General features: G+C 36.8%; 1 protein-coding gene across 7 annotated transcripts in view; it reads right to left on the minus strand.

The window, feature by feature from the left end:
- Positions 1 to 3,296: 3,296 nt before the first annotated feature.
- Positions 3,297 to 18,444, minus strand: part of MIA2 (MIA SH3 domain ER export factor 2) — a 40,607-nt gene continuing 25,459 nt past the window's right edge. For 5 of the 7 annotated variants that reach the window (XM_040559762.1, XM_040559769.1, XM_040559766.1 and 2 more), the window contains 12 exons: positions 17,053 to 17,191; positions 15,406 to 15,507; positions 14,122 to 14,182; positions 13,738 to 13,773; positions 12,702 to 12,769; positions 11,938 to 12,020; positions 11,457 to 11,588; positions 9,383 to 9,541; positions 7,849 to 7,980; positions 5,412 to 5,488; positions 4,782 to 5,007; positions 3,297 to 3,837 (listed from right to left, as the gene is read on the minus strand). In XM_040559762.1, the coding sequence (XP_040415696.1) occupies positions 3,686 to 3,837; positions 4,782 to 5,007; positions 5,412 to 5,488; positions 7,849 to 7,980; positions 9,383 to 9,541; positions 11,457 to 11,588; positions 11,938 to 12,020; positions 12,702 to 12,769; positions 13,738 to 13,773; positions 14,122 to 14,182; positions 15,406 to 15,507; positions 17,053 to 17,191 (1,367 nt within the window). In that variant the 3' untranslated portion in view covers positions 3,297 to 3,685. The remainder of the gene's footprint in view (positions 3,838 to 4,781; positions 5,008 to 5,411; positions 5,489 to 7,848; positions 7,981 to 9,382; positions 9,542 to 11,456; positions 11,589 to 11,937; positions 12,021 to 12,701; positions 12,770 to 13,737; positions 13,774 to 14,121; positions 14,183 to 15,405; positions 15,508 to 17,052; positions 17,192 to 18,444) is intronic. The other 2 variants (XM_040559763.1, XM_040559768.1) reach the window with 1 other exon arrangement.

The raw sequence follows: 18,444 nt of genomic DNA on the forward strand, positions 1-18,444 counted from the left end.
GGTGTGCGCGTGCCAAGCACAGGTTTAACTTGGGCTTCTGAACTTCATTTTATGACAGATCAAACCGCTACCAAGCATGAGGATTGCGCTGCTCCTTGCTTAAGGAGTCTCCTAGAGCCTGTAGATCTGGCAAGCAAGATCGCTTGACGACTTATTGAATTAACGACTTATTGAAGAGAGGAAAAGTAGATTTTGCTGTGGGCAATAAAGATAAGGTGTGTATGATTATAGCTATTCATATTCCAGTAAAGTGAAATAACAGGACTCAGTCATGGTGCCTTTCAGGGCTCAGCCTCCTGAGGGACGTTTATGTAGCAGTTATATCTGATAGGGATTGTTCAGCATCATCTGGACCTTAAATGGGGGTGTAAAGTGACCACATTTCTGGCCATTTCCATGCAACTTCCTAAAAATGTTGCATCCTCTGGTTTAAACAGTCGCAGGATGTTAATTCTACCTCTGCAGACTACAGTGTTTCTATGGATGGCTGCATGATTTACCTCAGTTGGGAAGTAACTTGGTTACTTTTGTTACCTAAATGTATTTCTCTTTTAGCCTAGCCTATTTTCTGCTGTGTTTTTAATTAACTTAATACTGAAAGGTAAGATGGGGGCAGGAAAAACAGCCCACCCGGCTGTGGTACAGGGGTGTACAGGCCTCTCACTCTGTTTAAAGTAGGCCATTGGTGCCTAGTGTTAGTACTCCAGATGTGATTTTTCATCCAGATTGAAGCAAGTCTAAAGAATGGATGTGGTTTGTGTTCCAGGTGCAGATTCTATATACTTAATACATACAGACTACTGTAATAAGCCTTTGCTTCCCAAGTATAGGGAGTCCAGTTAGGCGTGAGTGAAACATTCCTTGAGCAGGGTTAGAGAAATACCCCTCTAACTGTTCTGTTTTCTTAAAGATAAGTAAAAGCTGTTGGTGCTTATAAACAGTAATTTGAATTAGTGACAGTGGGATTAAGGGATTCAAACTGAAGCAATTTGCAATCAAGTGTTAGGGAACTTAGTCCTAATGTGGAAAATACACTCGTATTTGGAGTGGGGTCTTAAAAGCTGTGTGGAATTGCTTTGAGCTTGCAGAATCCCAAATGGAACTTGTTTGTTTTCCTTTGTTGTTCCTAAAAAGACAGCAGTGTCAAGTTAGCCTTGCTGCAGTCTAGATTTAGCAGCAAGACCTTGGAACACAAGCCTTCAGTTGTTAAAGCTGGATTGCTTTTTCTCGGGGCGGGGGGGGGGGCTTCCCTGCGTACATGCTTGCTTGATCCTGCTCAGTCAAGCTTCTGTAACCTATTTTAGGGGCTACTTTGCCTTACTTCCTATTGCATACCTATTGTACCTATTGCTGGGCTGTTACTGGAAAAAAAAAAAAACTGAAATTATTCCATTCTGTCTGCAGGATGCTCTAATCCATGCTTGTCCTGCATGATCTTAGCTCAGTTAACTTCCACTTTGTCTGCAGCTCCCAATATCATGGTGGGCTCAGAGTGCAGTGCTTTGGTGGAGGAATTGTATTTTGAAGGCAGTTAACTTGATTCTAAGCTAGAACAAATATTTAACCTATACAGAGAAAATACAGTATTTGTTCAGAAAATGTAGTTATGTTTGTAAGTTTACAACCCTTGAAGTGTGTGTGGTGAGGTCTTGTGGTGGTATTATCAAACTGCCTCTGTACTGTCAACCATTTTCTACATACAGGGTCAAGCTGGTAGTTTGCTGTTCTGGTTGTTCTAGGGGCTGAGGTAAGGGGAGGGGTAAAAACTCAGTAGTTTCTTGTATGGTCCTGGTTAAGTCTTGCAGGCAAACTTGGAGACTCCAGAGGGGAAATCATTGGCTAAAAGTGATGCAACAGCTGAGCTAAGCTGAACAGCAGTTAAAAATTTCAACATACATGAGCCTTTAAGGTAGCAGTTGCCAGAATTTATTGGTGACTAGCTTAAGTACAAAGGCTTATCTAAATACCGCTGACTAAACTAGGAAGAAAGAAAGGGCAAGAAGGAGCTGTGGAAGTGTTCCGCAGCTGAAATAAGAATGGGGAAATAAGGTTAAGAGAAAGAGTATTGAGCTGCAAAAAGAGCTCAGCTGGCAGACTTGATCTAAGTCAGCAGTTACAAAAAAAAAAAAAGTGTTCTGGAGCTTTTTGGTAACTTCCAATTATGGGATGTCATGGCTTGTGAGCGTAGAACAAGTGTACATATGAAGTTTATATTTAAAAACGTGTGTGTGTGTAAAGGGGGGGATGGCAGTTGAACTGCCTGCTGCTGCTACTGTAACTGGAGGCTTGTCTAAAAACAGTTTCCTTCTGTTTTTTTAAAGGGGTTCTGTACAAAATGACTGCATTGTGAGTAATTATGTGGTTTTTAAGCTGAAGCATGCTGGTCTCAAACAAAACAAACTGACAGGAACAGCCAGCAGCTGTTTAAGTCTTTAGAGTGTATGGTAGGTAAAAATGGAGTGAGGCGCTATCCAGATCTCACCCAAATCCCTGTGCCCTGGCCTGCAGAGACTGGGCCTGCTTTAACAGCCATTAATGATTACAGGGCAAGAAACAAAAAGGAATGAGAACTAAATGACATATCAAACTTCTAGACACAAAATTATCAGTTCTGCAGTTCGCTTTCTTTGGTTTTTTGATTCTGCTTCCTTTGTGAAGCCCAGTACACACACTACAAACTGTGTGTGGGCACTTGTCTAAAACCTTTTTTTAGCTTCTACAATGCTTCTGTATGTTTAGGCTTGTATTAAATGCATGTTTGCCGTAGCAGCATATTCTTGACTACTTTTATTGGTTTTACTTTTGCTAAGTCTACTGGGTATACTTGCTTCTGTGCTTGTTTTAGACAAGAAAGGAGTCTTATCTTTTCCTTTCTCTTTTAATTATCTGTAATGTGTTAGGATGAGCACGGTTACGTAAGTCTCTTGCTGCACTATACAGCCATTTTGTTGATAAATACTGATGGCTCTCCAGAGTTGGAGAGTTGAAAGAGTGAGGACTGGAGACTTAGAGTCTTTTTTTTTCTGTCCCATGCACCTTTCCCAATGGCAATATTAAAATCTGAACACTATTAATTGTATTTGTGGTGAGACGGTCAAAAAGCAAACAAAAACATACTAATTAAGGACTTCAATTTGCTGTGGCTAAAGCTCTAAAGACAATAGTCTAGTGGTGCTGAAGCATCACATACAGTTGTAAAAAAAAATTAATAAATTAGCTCCTCCTCACTTCCTCAACTACTCTTATAGTACCATGGTAACAGTGAACTTGCAAGGGAAGCTTATTTCATCACCTTCAGTAGACATTTATTGTTTCAATTTTTTTTCACATTCTACTCATAAAGCAAGCATCACTTTTGGCATGCAAAGATTCCCTGTACAGCTAGACAAGCACAAAGCAGCTGGACTTTTAAAATGATTCATGATTTAATTTTATACACCTCTGAAGAGATTAGTCAAATTAGAAATACTTAATTTAAAATGACTACTGTACAATGGAAATCACTTATTCACAATATTCATAGTTATATTTCATTCTTTATTTACAAAACACTATCCTGAGACTTTTCTATTAAGCTTCAATTTGAGCAAAGTAGTTTATACCTAAGTAACAGTGGTTACTTAACGTAAGGGAAAATGCCATTAGCAGAGTACAGAAATGGTTCAGCACAGCGCTCAAATGACTGTCAGGTCTCTTGCTGTGGTTCCGTTTGTTCTACAGCTGCTGTATTTGACTGAGGTGGCTCAATTCTATTTTCAGGAGGTGGCGGTGGAGGCAAGAATCCAGGTCGTTGAGGCGGATAGTGAGGAAAAGATCTCATTGGGAAAGGATTTCTCACTGTGAGACAAGGAGAGTAGCCCAGTTAATAACAATCAAACAGCGCGCACACACACCTGCTCCTTTACCCTACGCATCTTATTGCTCAGCAACAGCCTCCCGAAATAGAAGTCACAAATTAGAGCTACGTTAGATGAGGTGCTCTGGTGAGACAAAGATGCTAGGAAAGGGAAGGACAAGGTGATATTTTTCTCAATAGTGATCTTGTGACAGGCTCATGGCAGTAGCCAAATCAGTCCAAGTTCGTGCTTGTTAAGGGGTTGCTGTGGCCACCACCACCTTCAGTCTGATCTGGTAGCCCTTCACTACCACACCTCACAGGTGCTGTGGGGGATAAAGAGCTCAGTTCTTCACAGGTCAATCACAGAACAGCAAGAGCTAGGAAGAAGCCCTTCAGTCTGATACTTTCATCTTGCTCCAAAAATGTGAAAGGTTAATTAATGATTTATCCAATTATTAATCCAATTATTATTATATATATATTAATTAATTTTATATATTTATAATAAATATTATTAACCCAATAATTATTAATCCAATTATCCAATTAACAGGTATGTCACAAATGCATGCCCTTGTATGGCCATGAGCATACCTCAAAGATATGGATTGGAGTCTAAAGATTTATCATACCAAGATTTTATGTATGATGCAACCTCACATCCACTTGCTTTGCTACCTGAGAAAAGGAACCCTTCAGGTGCTGAACAGTGTTTGTATGCTATTTTCCAAAGGTATTATTTGTAAAAGCATTATCAACGTGAGCAACTGTGAAGATGAAAATATTCGCCACCACCTTCATCCCGCAGATGCTCCCTGCAGCTGAACTGAGAAGTAGTATGTGCAGACAACGATTTAGGTGTTCACCCAGTGTGATAACTCACTACCTCAACAGAGCACTCACGTTCAAGCTAATGAAGTAAATGCTACCTAAAGTTACATACTTGGCATTGGAGGGCGTGGTGGCCCGAAGTCTCGTACTGGAAAACATTCACGTGGTCCGTACATGCCAGCAGGAGGAGGGGGAGGAAAAGGAGGTCCTCGTCTCATGAAAGGTCCTCTAGGATCCATAGGCATTAAGGGAGGTCTGACAGGAGGGAAAGGTGGAGGAGCAAACCCTGAGCTGACTGCTTCACTTTCAGAGGCCAGTGGCTGATCAGGCAGAGAGTCCTGTAGCACAACAAAAACAGAGAAGTTAGCTTAGGGAAAGAGGTAAGGAGAGGGAGCATCTTCAATCCCATCAGGTCTGTTTTGATGCAGACTGTCACTGGAACTAGCTAAAAGCTAGCTCCAAGCAGCATAACCCTGAGCAGGCTACCTCTGTGCACTGGCCATCAGCTTGACCATAGCTTCACCTTTCAGGCTGCAACTAATTTTCAACAGGGATTACATTAGCAATATCTCAAAATTAGCTCACAAGACAGCACCTGCTTTGATAAAAGTCTGCATTCAATTTTATGATTTGGACTGCACAGTGAAATATAACATATGATCAAGTACTACAGACAAATTTTCCTATATACTTTGCAGAAAATTGAAGATTCCTTAGATCAAGTTTTTGGTTAGCTACTTACACTAAGATTAGAATGATCTTTCATCCCATTTCCACTTGGTTCTGTTCGTGGGCTATTTTCTGAAGATGTTTGTCCGTCTGTATGCAAAAGTTAAACGAGTTATTCAACGTTGACCTCCACCTCCCCACCACCAGCATTTTGTCTTAAATCGGAAGATATAGGCAAGAAAAATAAATATACTGCTGTATGAAGCAACTATTGTGCAGGCAAACTGAAAGAAAACAGAGAAACACAAAGCTGTGCTTGAACATTTCTGCCAACCTATGTACAGGTTGCACATGAATATACACAGACTATATATTCAGGCTATAGCTTTTACTCAAGTTTCTTGTATGCGAATAATTTTTTCTCCCATTTTAGTATGTTTTTCTTAGAAGTTACAGATGCAAATCCTACTGATGTACTCGCTTTATAAATGAAGAGAAAAATATGAACTTCAGTGTTTTTACCTCTACCCACCCCCCAGAGAACAATTTTTTTTTAGAAACAAATGGAGAAAAATATTAAAGAGAATTGTCAGAGGAGAATCGGAGTGGATATATACTACTGATACACACTAAATGTACTCTGGTCTTCAAAACAATCCAAACCAACCACCAACAAAAAACCCAACACTTTGAGATTTGAAAAATACTGCTTCCTTAAACTTCAGCATAAACAAAGACACTAATAATAAAAAGCATAAGACCAGAACAATACTGCTAACAAGTGACACATCTCATTTACATTAATTGCATCTCTTCTTCTTTAAGCAATAAAGCTCTTTTCTCAATAAACAGAAATGTCCTTTCCAAAAACCTAAATTGTGTCATTTCAAGCAGGGCTATGTTGCTTATGTTAGAAATACTGGTACTTAACAATCTGAAGCAGTTTAGTAGCTTATGTCATGCAGAGAACATTCGTTCCTTGATACTTAGGTTGCAAAACACTTTCCATTTTAAATCTGTCAAGTTGCTCACAATCTGTCAAACTCTAACCCTTTGACAAAAAGTTTCCTGCTCTCCAGGTACCTGCCTCAAACTTTTGGAGTTAGCTACCTCAGCTTAGGAAAATGCAGATTATGTTGCTCACAGAAAATAACATTTTGATCGTCTCACTGAGAAACTATAATTAATTCAATTTGAGTTGGAGCCTGGATTCCACTACTGCAAGATGCTGCTCTTCAGAGATCAGCTGGTGTATTGGTTTTATTTTTACAAATACCCAAATCTAGTGAAATTATATGCCTCTAAAATCAACATTCACGTGCTTAATGACATGTAAATGCTGGCAGCAAGGCTATCCAAAACACTGTTTCCATTAAGTTGGTTTTGAACTGCCCAAGAAGGGCATGCAGCTTTTTTTTTTCCCCTAATTGTTAGCAGCTGAAAAATGAGTAACAATGAATGCAAGAAGTGAGTGCAAAGACCACATGCCTCTCCTGTCCTTCAGTCAGCAAGCAGGCATTTTGAAGAAAGCAATGGAATTCCCCAATGGAATACAAAGAAGTAGAAAGCAGAAGTGAAACAGAGAGGCTTGGGGAGCGTGGTAGGAAGGTGAGTGGCTGTAAAGGAACAAAACTGTACAGAATTTTCCAGTAGAGAACAATTCCCTGTAAAACCTGAACCTTTAACCTAAAACAGAATTCAACATTCTGGCATTATGACACCAAGTAAACAAAGGTTCTCTCTCCTATTGCCAGGAACTGAGCGACAAAGATGGTAACTTACTGCTAATCACGTGTACCTGAACACTGTCTGGCACGGTTTCTGTCAAGAGTTTAAAGGTTTCATTATTCCTGATGACTCAGACACGTCACTTACTAGGCATTAAATAATGATGAAAACTGTTTAATGAGTATTAAGACTCTGAGCTCTTAAATCGTTAGTGATAAGATTTAAGTCACCACAACTTTGTCTCTGAGCTTCTGTGTGTTGCTCAGTGTCACAAACAAGAATTTACAAAATTGGCCCATTTCAAATGGTAATGAGACAGTGAAACGTGATGAAATTGATGGACAACTGCACTGTGAACTACAAAAAGCTCCAGGTATTACAAACGGTTTGAAGGAGGAGGCTGCAGGACCTTCTACTTCAGTACTCAAAGCCAGTGAATACTTGAAAATGTTGCTGTTATTCTTTCAGTTTCATTTACTCTAACTTTACCAAAAATGACACAGAAATGCAAGTAAAGGTTTGTGAAACTTAAACACTGTGTTGAGCTTCATGGCAGGAGCCACAAGATACGGAAGGCCACGTCTGAATGGTTAACACCCAGAACAGTGAAGGTGGATCTGCATCAAAGCCAGCAGGTATTAAAATGTTTTTGCACAACAGAACGTATCAGGCGTAGGGTAGCTGTCAAACTGCCCTCCTCCCACGGCGTAGTACATATGGTCACCCTATACTGAGATTCTTCACCTGATCGTGTCATGGAAGCCAGGTAAAGCAATTCCCACCTGTTTTATCAAAAGACTGCACGTTGTATGTTCGTAGCTCTGCTGGTCCAGAAAGTCTTCCAGTATTTGGAGGATTAGGGAAAAATCTTTCTTGTCTTCGAGGAGGAAGAACTGGATCAGAATAGGGCTCACCTATCATTGAAAACAAAAACGTCACAAAACAGGTCAGTGAAGATTTATTACCTCATTTCACATAATTTTATATCAGCAAAATTATCTGGATATCTTATGCTCCTGTAAATATTCAAAGTGACTATTAACCAGGGTGGGAAACAATCCTAGAATTAAAAAAAAAAAGACCATAGGAATCCCACCTTCATATACTACAGCTTACATTTGTAGTAAACTGATGTTTCAGGAGCTGCAAAAGAGAAAGCTCATTGATTTTTGGTTTAACATACAGTAGCATTCTTTATGTTGTGATTACATAAGTGACCTCAAAACAAAGATTCAGCACAGCAATGAAGGCCAATGTCAAAATAAGTTGCTGTACATTTTAAGCCGTACTAATGTAAGAGTGCTGTTTCCCATTACATTTTTTACCACTCTAGTGCATTTCCCATTTCCTTGCACTGAATCTAGCAATTATGCAGCTACACGGCAAACTGTATTAGTCAGATCCTGGGCAAGGATGGGGTAAGAACACAGCTCTGGACAAGAAAACAGGACTGCAGTATCCTGTAAATAGATGAGATCTGACAAATGGAAAACTGCATCCTGAGTGAACTTTGAGTTTTATGATCAGACTTACGTACAAGATGCACAGCAACTACAATAGCTTGCTGCATCTGCAAACTGAAGTACATTCACCTGTGTTCTTTATTTTTTATTTTTATTTTTTTAAACTTGTAGTATTTTTGCTTCTTTATTACAAGTATACAGGAAGGTTGTTCCAACCCGCCCCCCCCCCCCAAATTCAGTTTACTTCAGAAACATCAGTATCCTCTTCATTTTATCTATGTCTTCCTTGAGTGATGATGCGTAACACACGTTTATCTGAAGTGAGAGCAATGACTTATTTTGTTCCTGTTATTTATAGAAGAGGCAACATCAACGTGAAAATAAGTACTAAACAGTGCATTTTCAGTCAGGATGACTGTCCCATGGTGTTCCCCTACTACTAGCAGAAACATTAAAAAAAAATAGTATCTTTCAACATCAGCTACCTTTCAGGATTTAATTTTTTTTAAGGCTAATGTACCATTAAAAATTATGACTTTCTCAGATCTCTCATTCATCATCCAGCCTAGACAGGTCTTTTGATGCACTAAATAAGCCCCTAGTAAAATGATGAAACTAAGCAGCTGATTATGCACTGCTAGTATCAATATACATTTAAAAGACAGCATAGAAAAAGTGCAAATGAACTGCATTATTCAAGAAGGGGATAAAACCCTACTATTAAAAAACCTTTCCAGTGTGACTGCACATGCAATTCCTAGAAAACAACTCATATCGATACACAAAAAAAAATAAATATTTATGCTGCAAGTCAGAAACTCCATTATTCCAGTAGCTAAGCAGATTTCTATACCTGGTGGAGGCAGAATTATCCTGCGTTCTCTGTCCCAAGGAGGAGACAGGGATCCAGTATCTGATGGTGGTCTGTGGGGATCAGGTAATCTATCAGAACCCAGCTCTCCTCTTTCATTACTAGCTTCATACATGACAGTAGATCCTGGTCCTCTGGATCCTAATTGAAGAAATCAGATAGCTATTTACTCTGGTTTTCAAATCCTACATTATGTGTCTTTCTTCATTAAGCCTGAAAACAATAAAATGTATCATGCAATACCAACACTTTCAAGATACGCAAGGTGCACAGCTCCCCAGGAATCTCCAGCTGTTTGCTGCTGATGACTTACTAGAAGTGTTTAAAGGTTTGTTTGGAATGAAAAAAATTTAGTTCAATGGGAGCGTAACCTACAGTACCTGATTTTTTTGGTAATCATTTTAAGAGTTTCTGTTCATTGAAGTCAAAAAAAAAAAAATGGTGCCTTCATGATAGATGTTATTCTTAGCACTAAAATAACTGTCATTAACAAGACCTCATCAATTTAAAAATTAGCACTCAAAGTTAACAACCTCATTGAAAAAAATATTTGTATTATATTCAAGACTATTCTCATTTGTTCTAACTCTTTAATCAAGAAAAAAAATTAGAAAAGACCAGGTCAACATATAAGCAAGTGGAAGAGAAATGTGATGAGTGACTTCAGATTGCAAGTTTCCTTTAAAGAAAGATTTGGTCTGAAAATTGACATAAATGCAGAGTTCTAGTATCATTCTGTAATTCCCTACCCTAAAATCCAACTTAGAATTTGAAGCCATTTTCTATCTTGTGCAAAGTGAGATAAGCACTACAATCGCTCTGTAGTTAGCACTGACTAAACACATCATTTGTTTAATCTTCCCAAGTTAGATTAGTGCTCCATTGCAAAGTGAACAGTAATGTCTTTGCATAATTTCTTTCCTTGCTAAGAGTGCATTTTGAAATCCAGTTTTCACTCTTACACACCAGTAACAGCTGAGTTACAATTTTAAAGATTCATACGACATCTCAATTTCATTACATACTGTCTCTATTCAAGTAAGCAGTTGTCAAATATGTGACTTTACCTGCATGTGGTATGTGTGTTATGGCTGAACATCTGATCTGTTTTCTTTTTTCTTTTTTTGACTTAGAATGTGAATCAACTTTCATATGCAACTGGGTATACCACTTACAACGAATTAAAGTAAATAGTCTTTTAAAAATCAATGTTGATTAGTGACATCCTTACAGATGAGACATGTTTAGACATATTTCCTGTGAAACAAATATAGGTACCAACAGATTTAACAGCTATTAAGTCAAATAGTAACTTCTTCATTACCCGTAACAGATGCTGAACTTCACTCTAACATTCATCTACACTGTTTCCATTAAAAAAAATTACAAAGGAATAGTGTTTCCTTCCCTTATCAGCCATGACACTATGGCTTTCTTTCACCTACTTCTCAAACTCTACATTTCACTCCTTACGCGCCACCTTCCTGTTCTCTTTCATCACTAGGGATGAAACCGTCTTCACGTACAATGACTCTTAAATTCACAAGCCAAGGGGAGGAAAACATCACTGAATCAGTAACTTCCTAAAGAAATATTATTCATGACTCTCTCTAAAACTGTCTCATATTTTTGTCAGTGTAGGTAACTCCCCTTCTTCTCTCTCCATCTTTAGACGAACGAGAAGTATCAACATCCTTTCCTGAAAAAACTAATTAACTTGTTTACCTTAAAATCAGAAGTTTATTTCAGCAGAACTGCATTTGTCCAAAAAATAAAACAAGACTAAGTTTGGCTTTTCACTTTTCTCAATTGGTGCTCCTGAAAGCAATCTACTGACTAATCCACTAGTACCAACAAAACTTTCCGTTGTGCTGGTATACACTAGGCAGCTTTAGAAACAAGCTGAAAAACAGGAAGAGTTTGTCTGAGGACCTGTTTGTACTGAATTGGTGGTTTTAATACTTTTTGTCACCAGCAAGAGGAAAAGGTGTGACAGATTTATAGCAGAGGAGAGAGAAATCCAGAATAGATAGGTTTTCAAGTTTAAGAATTGTACCTCTTCCTCCTCCTCCACCTGGAAGCATAGGTGAAAGCCTTAAAGGACCCTCCAATAAAGTTGGAGGGGAAAGAAAAGCTCTTGTTTCAGATGAAGGCCGGCCCATTGGTGAGGGTCCATATGGGGAATGCTCTGGAACAGTTAAAACAAAATGCTCAAGTTCACAATACTTAGTTCAGCAAACTGTATAAAGTAATTAACTTCTCAGGTGAAGTTTAAAACTAAATCGTGTAAGTGAAACAAGAACTGTGTTCCAGTTACCATGTGTGTCATATTCCCACACTCCTCTCATCAATGCTGCAATACTGCCAATGCTCTTAGTTTCAACAAAATATTTGACATGACCTAGAGTAACTTTTTTTTTTTAAATGACTACTACATACACATGGCCAAGATTTCAAACGACTACATATGTGCTGTCTTGGGAAACAAAACCAGAAACCAGAACAATTAGAGTCTATTTTACAATTCAACACTGTACCTCTGCCAAACGGTCTAACTGGAACATCAAGAGCATAAGGATCTTTTTCTAAAAGGTCAAGTTTAAATTCTGCTTCAGTTAATCTGTGAACAAACAACAAAAAAGAAGCACAAAAATGTTACTGGTCTGCACTGCTTACTAGTAGCATTTCTACTAAAAGGGCTAAATAGACAAATGTATTTCATTCCCTAAATAAAAAAAGACGAGATATCACAGAACTCTGAATTTAAGAATTCCTTGAAGTATTTCTTCTATGCTAGTGCATTTAAGCTGTAATTCAGAAGTTGAAGTGGCATGTTAGATGTCATTACTCCTAGGCACAACACTATTCTCATGAGTACTCTGTGTTGCACTTCAGATGTTAGTTAGTTGTATATCTAAAGGTTTCCCCCTTACACACCTCAACTGTTAGCTCAGTATTAACTTCTGAGCTAAATAACCGCAAGATTATTTAGTAATCATGACTTCTGGTTAATACATGCCTATTAAAAAAACAGTACCATCAAAACCCTAGAGTCCTAGGCCTACATTCTGTTTCTTTTCTGAAATATTTCAATACTTCACATAGTTCATATTTTCTTGCATAGTATCATTACAAGAATCCTCAAATGACTCCCCTCATTCAGAGCTACAATGGAGCACTGCTCTCTGCTCTGTCTTGTTCACCATTGATCAACGTATGTCTAGAAAATACTGAATTGCATAAATCCAAAACATACATTCCAAATCACATCTGTTTAGAATCAGATCAGGACTGTACTTACTTTTGTCTGTTATGTGCATTTTCTTTTCTTATATCATTGAGGTGTCTTTCAGCTGCTCGGGCTGTCAGCTTTCAAGAAGGACAAAAATCAGATGCTTAGATATTGCTGTTTATTAATTAAATGCTTCATAAATGTGACAGCTCCTAGATCCAATACATTTTTCTATCTGAAGTGTTCAGATTGTATTTTCGTGATGTATGACTCATGTATAAAGCACAGGAAACAGCCTCACAACGTCACCAAATGACACTAGCAGTTCTACTACCCAAATTTTTTGGGAAACAATACAGTTTTCCTGCAGATTCTTAAAACTGCAGGAATTAAATTCTTTGGTTATAGCTGCTTTGAAGCATCTACAGAACACATACAAGATTTAAACTCTCCAATTTTACATATGCAAGTTTTATTTTAAAATAATACAATTCAAATCTGTAATATTATGACCATGAAGTGCCATAACTTTTAACAGGACTATCTCATACAGACCATTCTGCGAAACTGAAGAATGTATTAGTCAGGAGATATTTTAAAGTTTCCTGTTTGGAAAAAAAGGTAAAAAAAATGCATTTTGTAGCAACATTCTTAGGAAGCTGTCAACGGAACATACTGTTCTCACAGGACATAATGTCTTCTATTAGCAGATAAAAAGAGTGGAGTACATCCAGGAAAAATATTAAAATGGCACCGAAGCAAGGCCAAATGCTTTTATTATTAGCAAAATGCCACGCACTTGTTAAATGGTAACATGTTATTCAAGCAGATTTAGTGCTATAACAAACAACATTGTAGTATTCAATTCTACTGAGCTCAAAACTCACTCAGCTTAATTATTGCAACTATTCTATGACAACAGTATTTTTAACATGCTTTTGTGTATTTCTGCAAGAAATCAGTAGGTTTAAAGGTAACAGGTTAATTTTGATGATCTGTTTTTAACAAAAAATTTAGAAGCGATAGAGCAAGCTATTCAAACCACCGAAAAGGGAGACAAGTAGTTGACATACAGAATTAAGAAAATTTAGTGTTTGGAACTTACCCAATTATCATGAGCTTTTTTCTCATGTGAAGTAATCTGTGAAAAAGACATTTGTTAGATCATTACTGAAGTGCATTATTCATCTGAAAAAGAAAACTTACGATTGAGTATATGCTCTCAGTCATAAATGCAATGTGTAGGTAAATTATTATGAGACATGCAAACTTAAACTGAACTTACTTTTTAATAAAGTTAGTGATCTCTACTAAGAGAATGAGTCCACGAAAAACAGATGACAAAATAGGTAATAAAAAAAAAGACAAGGAGAAAAGCAAAACAAAAGAACAAGCCAAATTCACTATAACAACTTAATGGAAAGTGGTATTTCAGTTGCATTAACATCCATCCTACTTGGCATCAATGCCAAGTAACACAAAGACATACCTGATTCTGATAAGAACGAATGGTTCTTTCTAACTCCTCTTCGAGATCTTTTGCTCGCTGTCTGTAACAAAAATAGGATTTATGACACTGTAATAAAATACTGAGGAAAATAATTTTAAATATGGTAAACTTAATGGTTAACACAAAGTATAATTATTTTAAAAAATAATTTTTGTATCTAGAAGAAAGTATCATCATCTAAAGACTAGAATTTCCACTGCTACCATCATTTTTGTGTACCACATGATCCTTAGAGTCAACCACTCCCCAGCTGTTCAGTGGTCTGTGATATGTTTCCAGCATGAAGGATATCACCCTACAGCATGCCCTAACAGCCAGCTCAGCAATTGTACTAACTGGGCTAGAACCTCATGCTGTTACAGTTTAGCAGTCAGTTCTGGGGGACAGGTACTTGCACTGAAGTTATTGCAAGACCACAGGAAGTATGATGCCACCTAGTTGCCAGCTGCCTGGTGCGCAGCCTTCCTAGGTTCTGCACCCTCTCAGCAGGTGGGCCAAAGACAAATTCTGAGTAAATCAAAAAGAGTGAATTCTGTATTCCTAAATGAATACTGAAAAACGTCCACAAAGGCTTCACATTCCAGAGAAAGATTAATCAGCTGCTCAGGAAGCATTGCTGATCCGTATCATTCACTTCAGTGTCAATACTCCCATCATTGAAGGAAGACAGGAAGTACACATTACAAATCAAACGATTATGCTGTAGTTCAAGAAGCTACTGAAGAAGAACATATGTACACAGCTAGTGTAATGCAAAACAGCTACAAAACAATTACAGAAAATATCCCCACATCACAGTAATACTATTTAAAAGCTTAGAGATACAGAAATATAATACTAAAACTAGACAACAAATATGTTCAGATCTATAGGAAAGCTGAATGTTGCATTTATTTCACAGCATTCTCTTTTTAACTTTTTTTTTTTTTATTTTAAATTTTTAATCTGTTCACTAAAGGGAACTAGATAGAGACCCACTTCTACCATTCCATTAAAGCTAACATTTCAATACAAACAGCATTCTAATGGAAAAGTTCTCAGTGGTCTTCCATTCTCATTTTAATTTTTATATTTTTTAATAAAACAGAAACTCTAATAGTATGCATTATTACACACATACTAGCATATAACAACACACAAACAAAAGTAAACCAAAGAATCTGGAAGAAAACACATTCACTTAAGCTGGTGTTCTTATTAATTCTCTACTGCTTTTTGTTCACTTTAGAAGAACTCATAATAGTAAGTAAAATTTGTAATTACCTGTAGCTGTTTAGTTCTTCAGCAGCATGATTAATTTTTTCATCTACTTTAGAGAGCTTTTCTTCTTTTTGTAGGCGTTCTCTCTCTTCTACTGTCAGTTTCCTTTAAGAAAATTCACAAACTCGGCTTAATTTTAAGTCAACAATTCTGTAGTCAGTCCAAGAAAAAAATCTCAAATTATTTAGGCATGATGTGCAGATGGTATTTATCCAGATAAAGAACTTTAAAGGTAACAGATAAAACGGCATAAACAGAACTAGTTTTTATGAATTTCTTCAGTTTTTGTTTGTTCGTTTTGCTTTGTTTTTAATGAAGCATTATCACTATTCCTAAAAGCAATTTGGAAGATAATTTAAGCTCCCAAAAACTCAAGCTTTTCTTTTGCAAATTACTGCCCTAGGGAGTTAGTATTGCAAATGGAAATATTTGCAGAAATGTACAAATAGACAACCACACACAGAAATACACTATCTTTCAGTGCTATTTCAATAACTATTTAAAAGATGTCCCATTAGTACTAATATCCTCTTTTATTTAGCTATCTCCACCACAACAGCTTCTCTCCACTCCTTTTTGTCTCTTGTAGTCTTTGACAAGCATCATATATTTGCTGAACTTCAGCATGGTATCTTGAAATAACTTCTTTTCGTTAAGTTCCTTTCTATCCCTCTTCCCCTTTAAAAATCAAATGTTACTGTAGTGGATTTGGGGTTTTCCTGCATCTATGAGGATGACAGTCACCTATGTATTACACAAACTACAAAGCAGATTATTATTGAAAGCAACACTTGAAAAACATCCCGCATATCGCTCAGTACAAAATCAAGACTTGTACTGCTTCTCTTGCTGCCTTCAAGATTGTTTGCTCCTTAAAAAAACAATTTCTGGCTAGTAAAAATGTAAATTCGTGCCTTAAAATGATTCCCTCCTGATCCTACCACAGCCACACACACTTCTGAAAGTTATTACATGCTCCATCCTGTCCCAATCAACTGGACCTCCAGTCCTTTCTGTATTTGATTTTGGTCAGCACGTCCCGTTACCTACTGTCATCCTTACTGGGAGACAGATGGCACAGCCTTCATATTGCGTCTTTGTTGGTGACAAAAGCCAAATTCACACAGGTTCTATGTTGCTCACCATTAATAGCTGGCCACATTTTAACTCCTAAGCTTAGTTTTACATATAGCGCCACTCTTCCACAGACATCAGTAGCTCCCTTCACTATATAAAATACACCCAACTGTTAAAGAAGCTACTGATTGTCTTTCAGCAACTTTGATAGATGTATTATAGCATACCTTCATTTAGAAGTCAAGCTGTCCAACTTCACCCACCTTATTTCATAGATTAGATTTGTTGCTTCTCATGTTATCTTTTTTTCTGTACTTAATTGTGGAAAAGTCCTAAATTAATATACCACTACTTCCATGGAAAAAGTTAGTATAAAATTACTGTGATCACAAATGTACATTAAGGTGCAACATAACAGGGTCTTCCTACTACTTCCTACTTCAAAAAACTCTGGAAAGCAGTATTGAAACTTCCAATAATTTTCAGCCAACCAAATCAAAATGTGTGGAATCTCAAACAGTAAGGTTTGAATATAAAAGGTCAAGAATATAAATGGTCAAGAAGAACCAGCACCTGTGTAGTTTCATTTCATTTTCTTGATAAAGCTCAGTCATTACTTTGAGTTTCTGCTGAAGCTTTTGAACTTCACTTTCAAAGCGTTCATTTTCAGACTGCAAGGAAACTTGTTCACTTTGGAGGTTTTCTATACGCTCTGTCAAATTTAGAGATAATTATATTGGGAACAACGTACAGTTTACAAAATTAAAATACTTGTAACATTTTAGGACAGAGAAAGTCTGTAGAAGCCTCTGCTACTATATTGATTTAATAATGCATGCAGTAATATGTATTAATACATTTCAGTAAATTACACAAATTGAGAAACAGCATTGGTCCTTTGATGGGAAGCCAGCATTATACTCTCTACCAAGCACAGCTCTGAGCAAATGCCTAGCCTTTGTTTTCCCTCTAAACGGTGTAGCTTCTCTAGACACTGCAGTTTTATAATTCACAATATAAATTTTAATTTGGAGCTTTTATTATTGTAATTATTCCACTCTAAAAGAGTAAAATCGTTACCATCATATTGCAGATTTAGCCACACAAAGCCTTGCTCAGTAGCCTGAACGAATAACTCAGATTTGTTACCTATCCAAATTAAAATCAGTCCTGTTTCCTTTCCTATTTACTATTCTTATGCCTCTTTTCAAAAAAGATATAAAATTTCAAGTAAGCTAGAATACCTTTATGGGACAGAGTTAAAATCGATTTGGAAAACGTGCCAGCATAAGGAGTCAGGCTAAATGACCCTCATGCATGAAAAAATACAGTTTTATAGAGCATATCATCATTCAAATAACAAAGCACAGTATGTTCAAACATGATGGCTATTCTGCTGGCTGTTATCTATAAAAGCAATTGGTAGTTACAGACTTTTTTAATTGAAGTGGCAGTGTTTTCATCTTATTAAGTTTAATTCAGTATGACCTACACAACAAAGAAAAACAGAGAAAAATACTTCTAGCTTTGATTCTCTAAATGCAGTATTGTATATCTTACTAACTATTCAGCTTCTGCCCACTACAACTAAACTACACATTTTAGTAGATAGTTTTAAAATTTAGACTAGAACTCCACTGTTTCAGGTTCAGTATTTATTTAAAGGTATTATGTATATTAACATCACTTTGTTCATGTATTTTAAGATTATGTAACTTCTATACTCCAACAGAGTACAATAAAACTTGCAAATGGTGCTTTATGATTAATATAAACCACTAAATTTTGATTGCTTTACCTCTAAAATCAAATTAATTTAAATCAAATTATTTAAAATAGCTAAGCAACTCAAAAAGGCATTTTAAAGGACAAGTAGATCTATACATTAATATATTATGATTAATAATAATATCTATTATGAAAGAATTAATTAAGAATTATATTAAAACTTAATTCAGTTTTTAG

This window comes from Cygnus olor, chromosome 5, assembly GCF_009769625.2.
Source record: "Cygnus olor isolate bCygOlo1 chromosome 5, bCygOlo1.pri.v2, whole genome shotgun sequence".
Lineage (NCBI taxonomy): Eukaryota > Metazoa > Chordata > Aves > Anseriformes > Anatidae > Cygnus > Cygnus olor.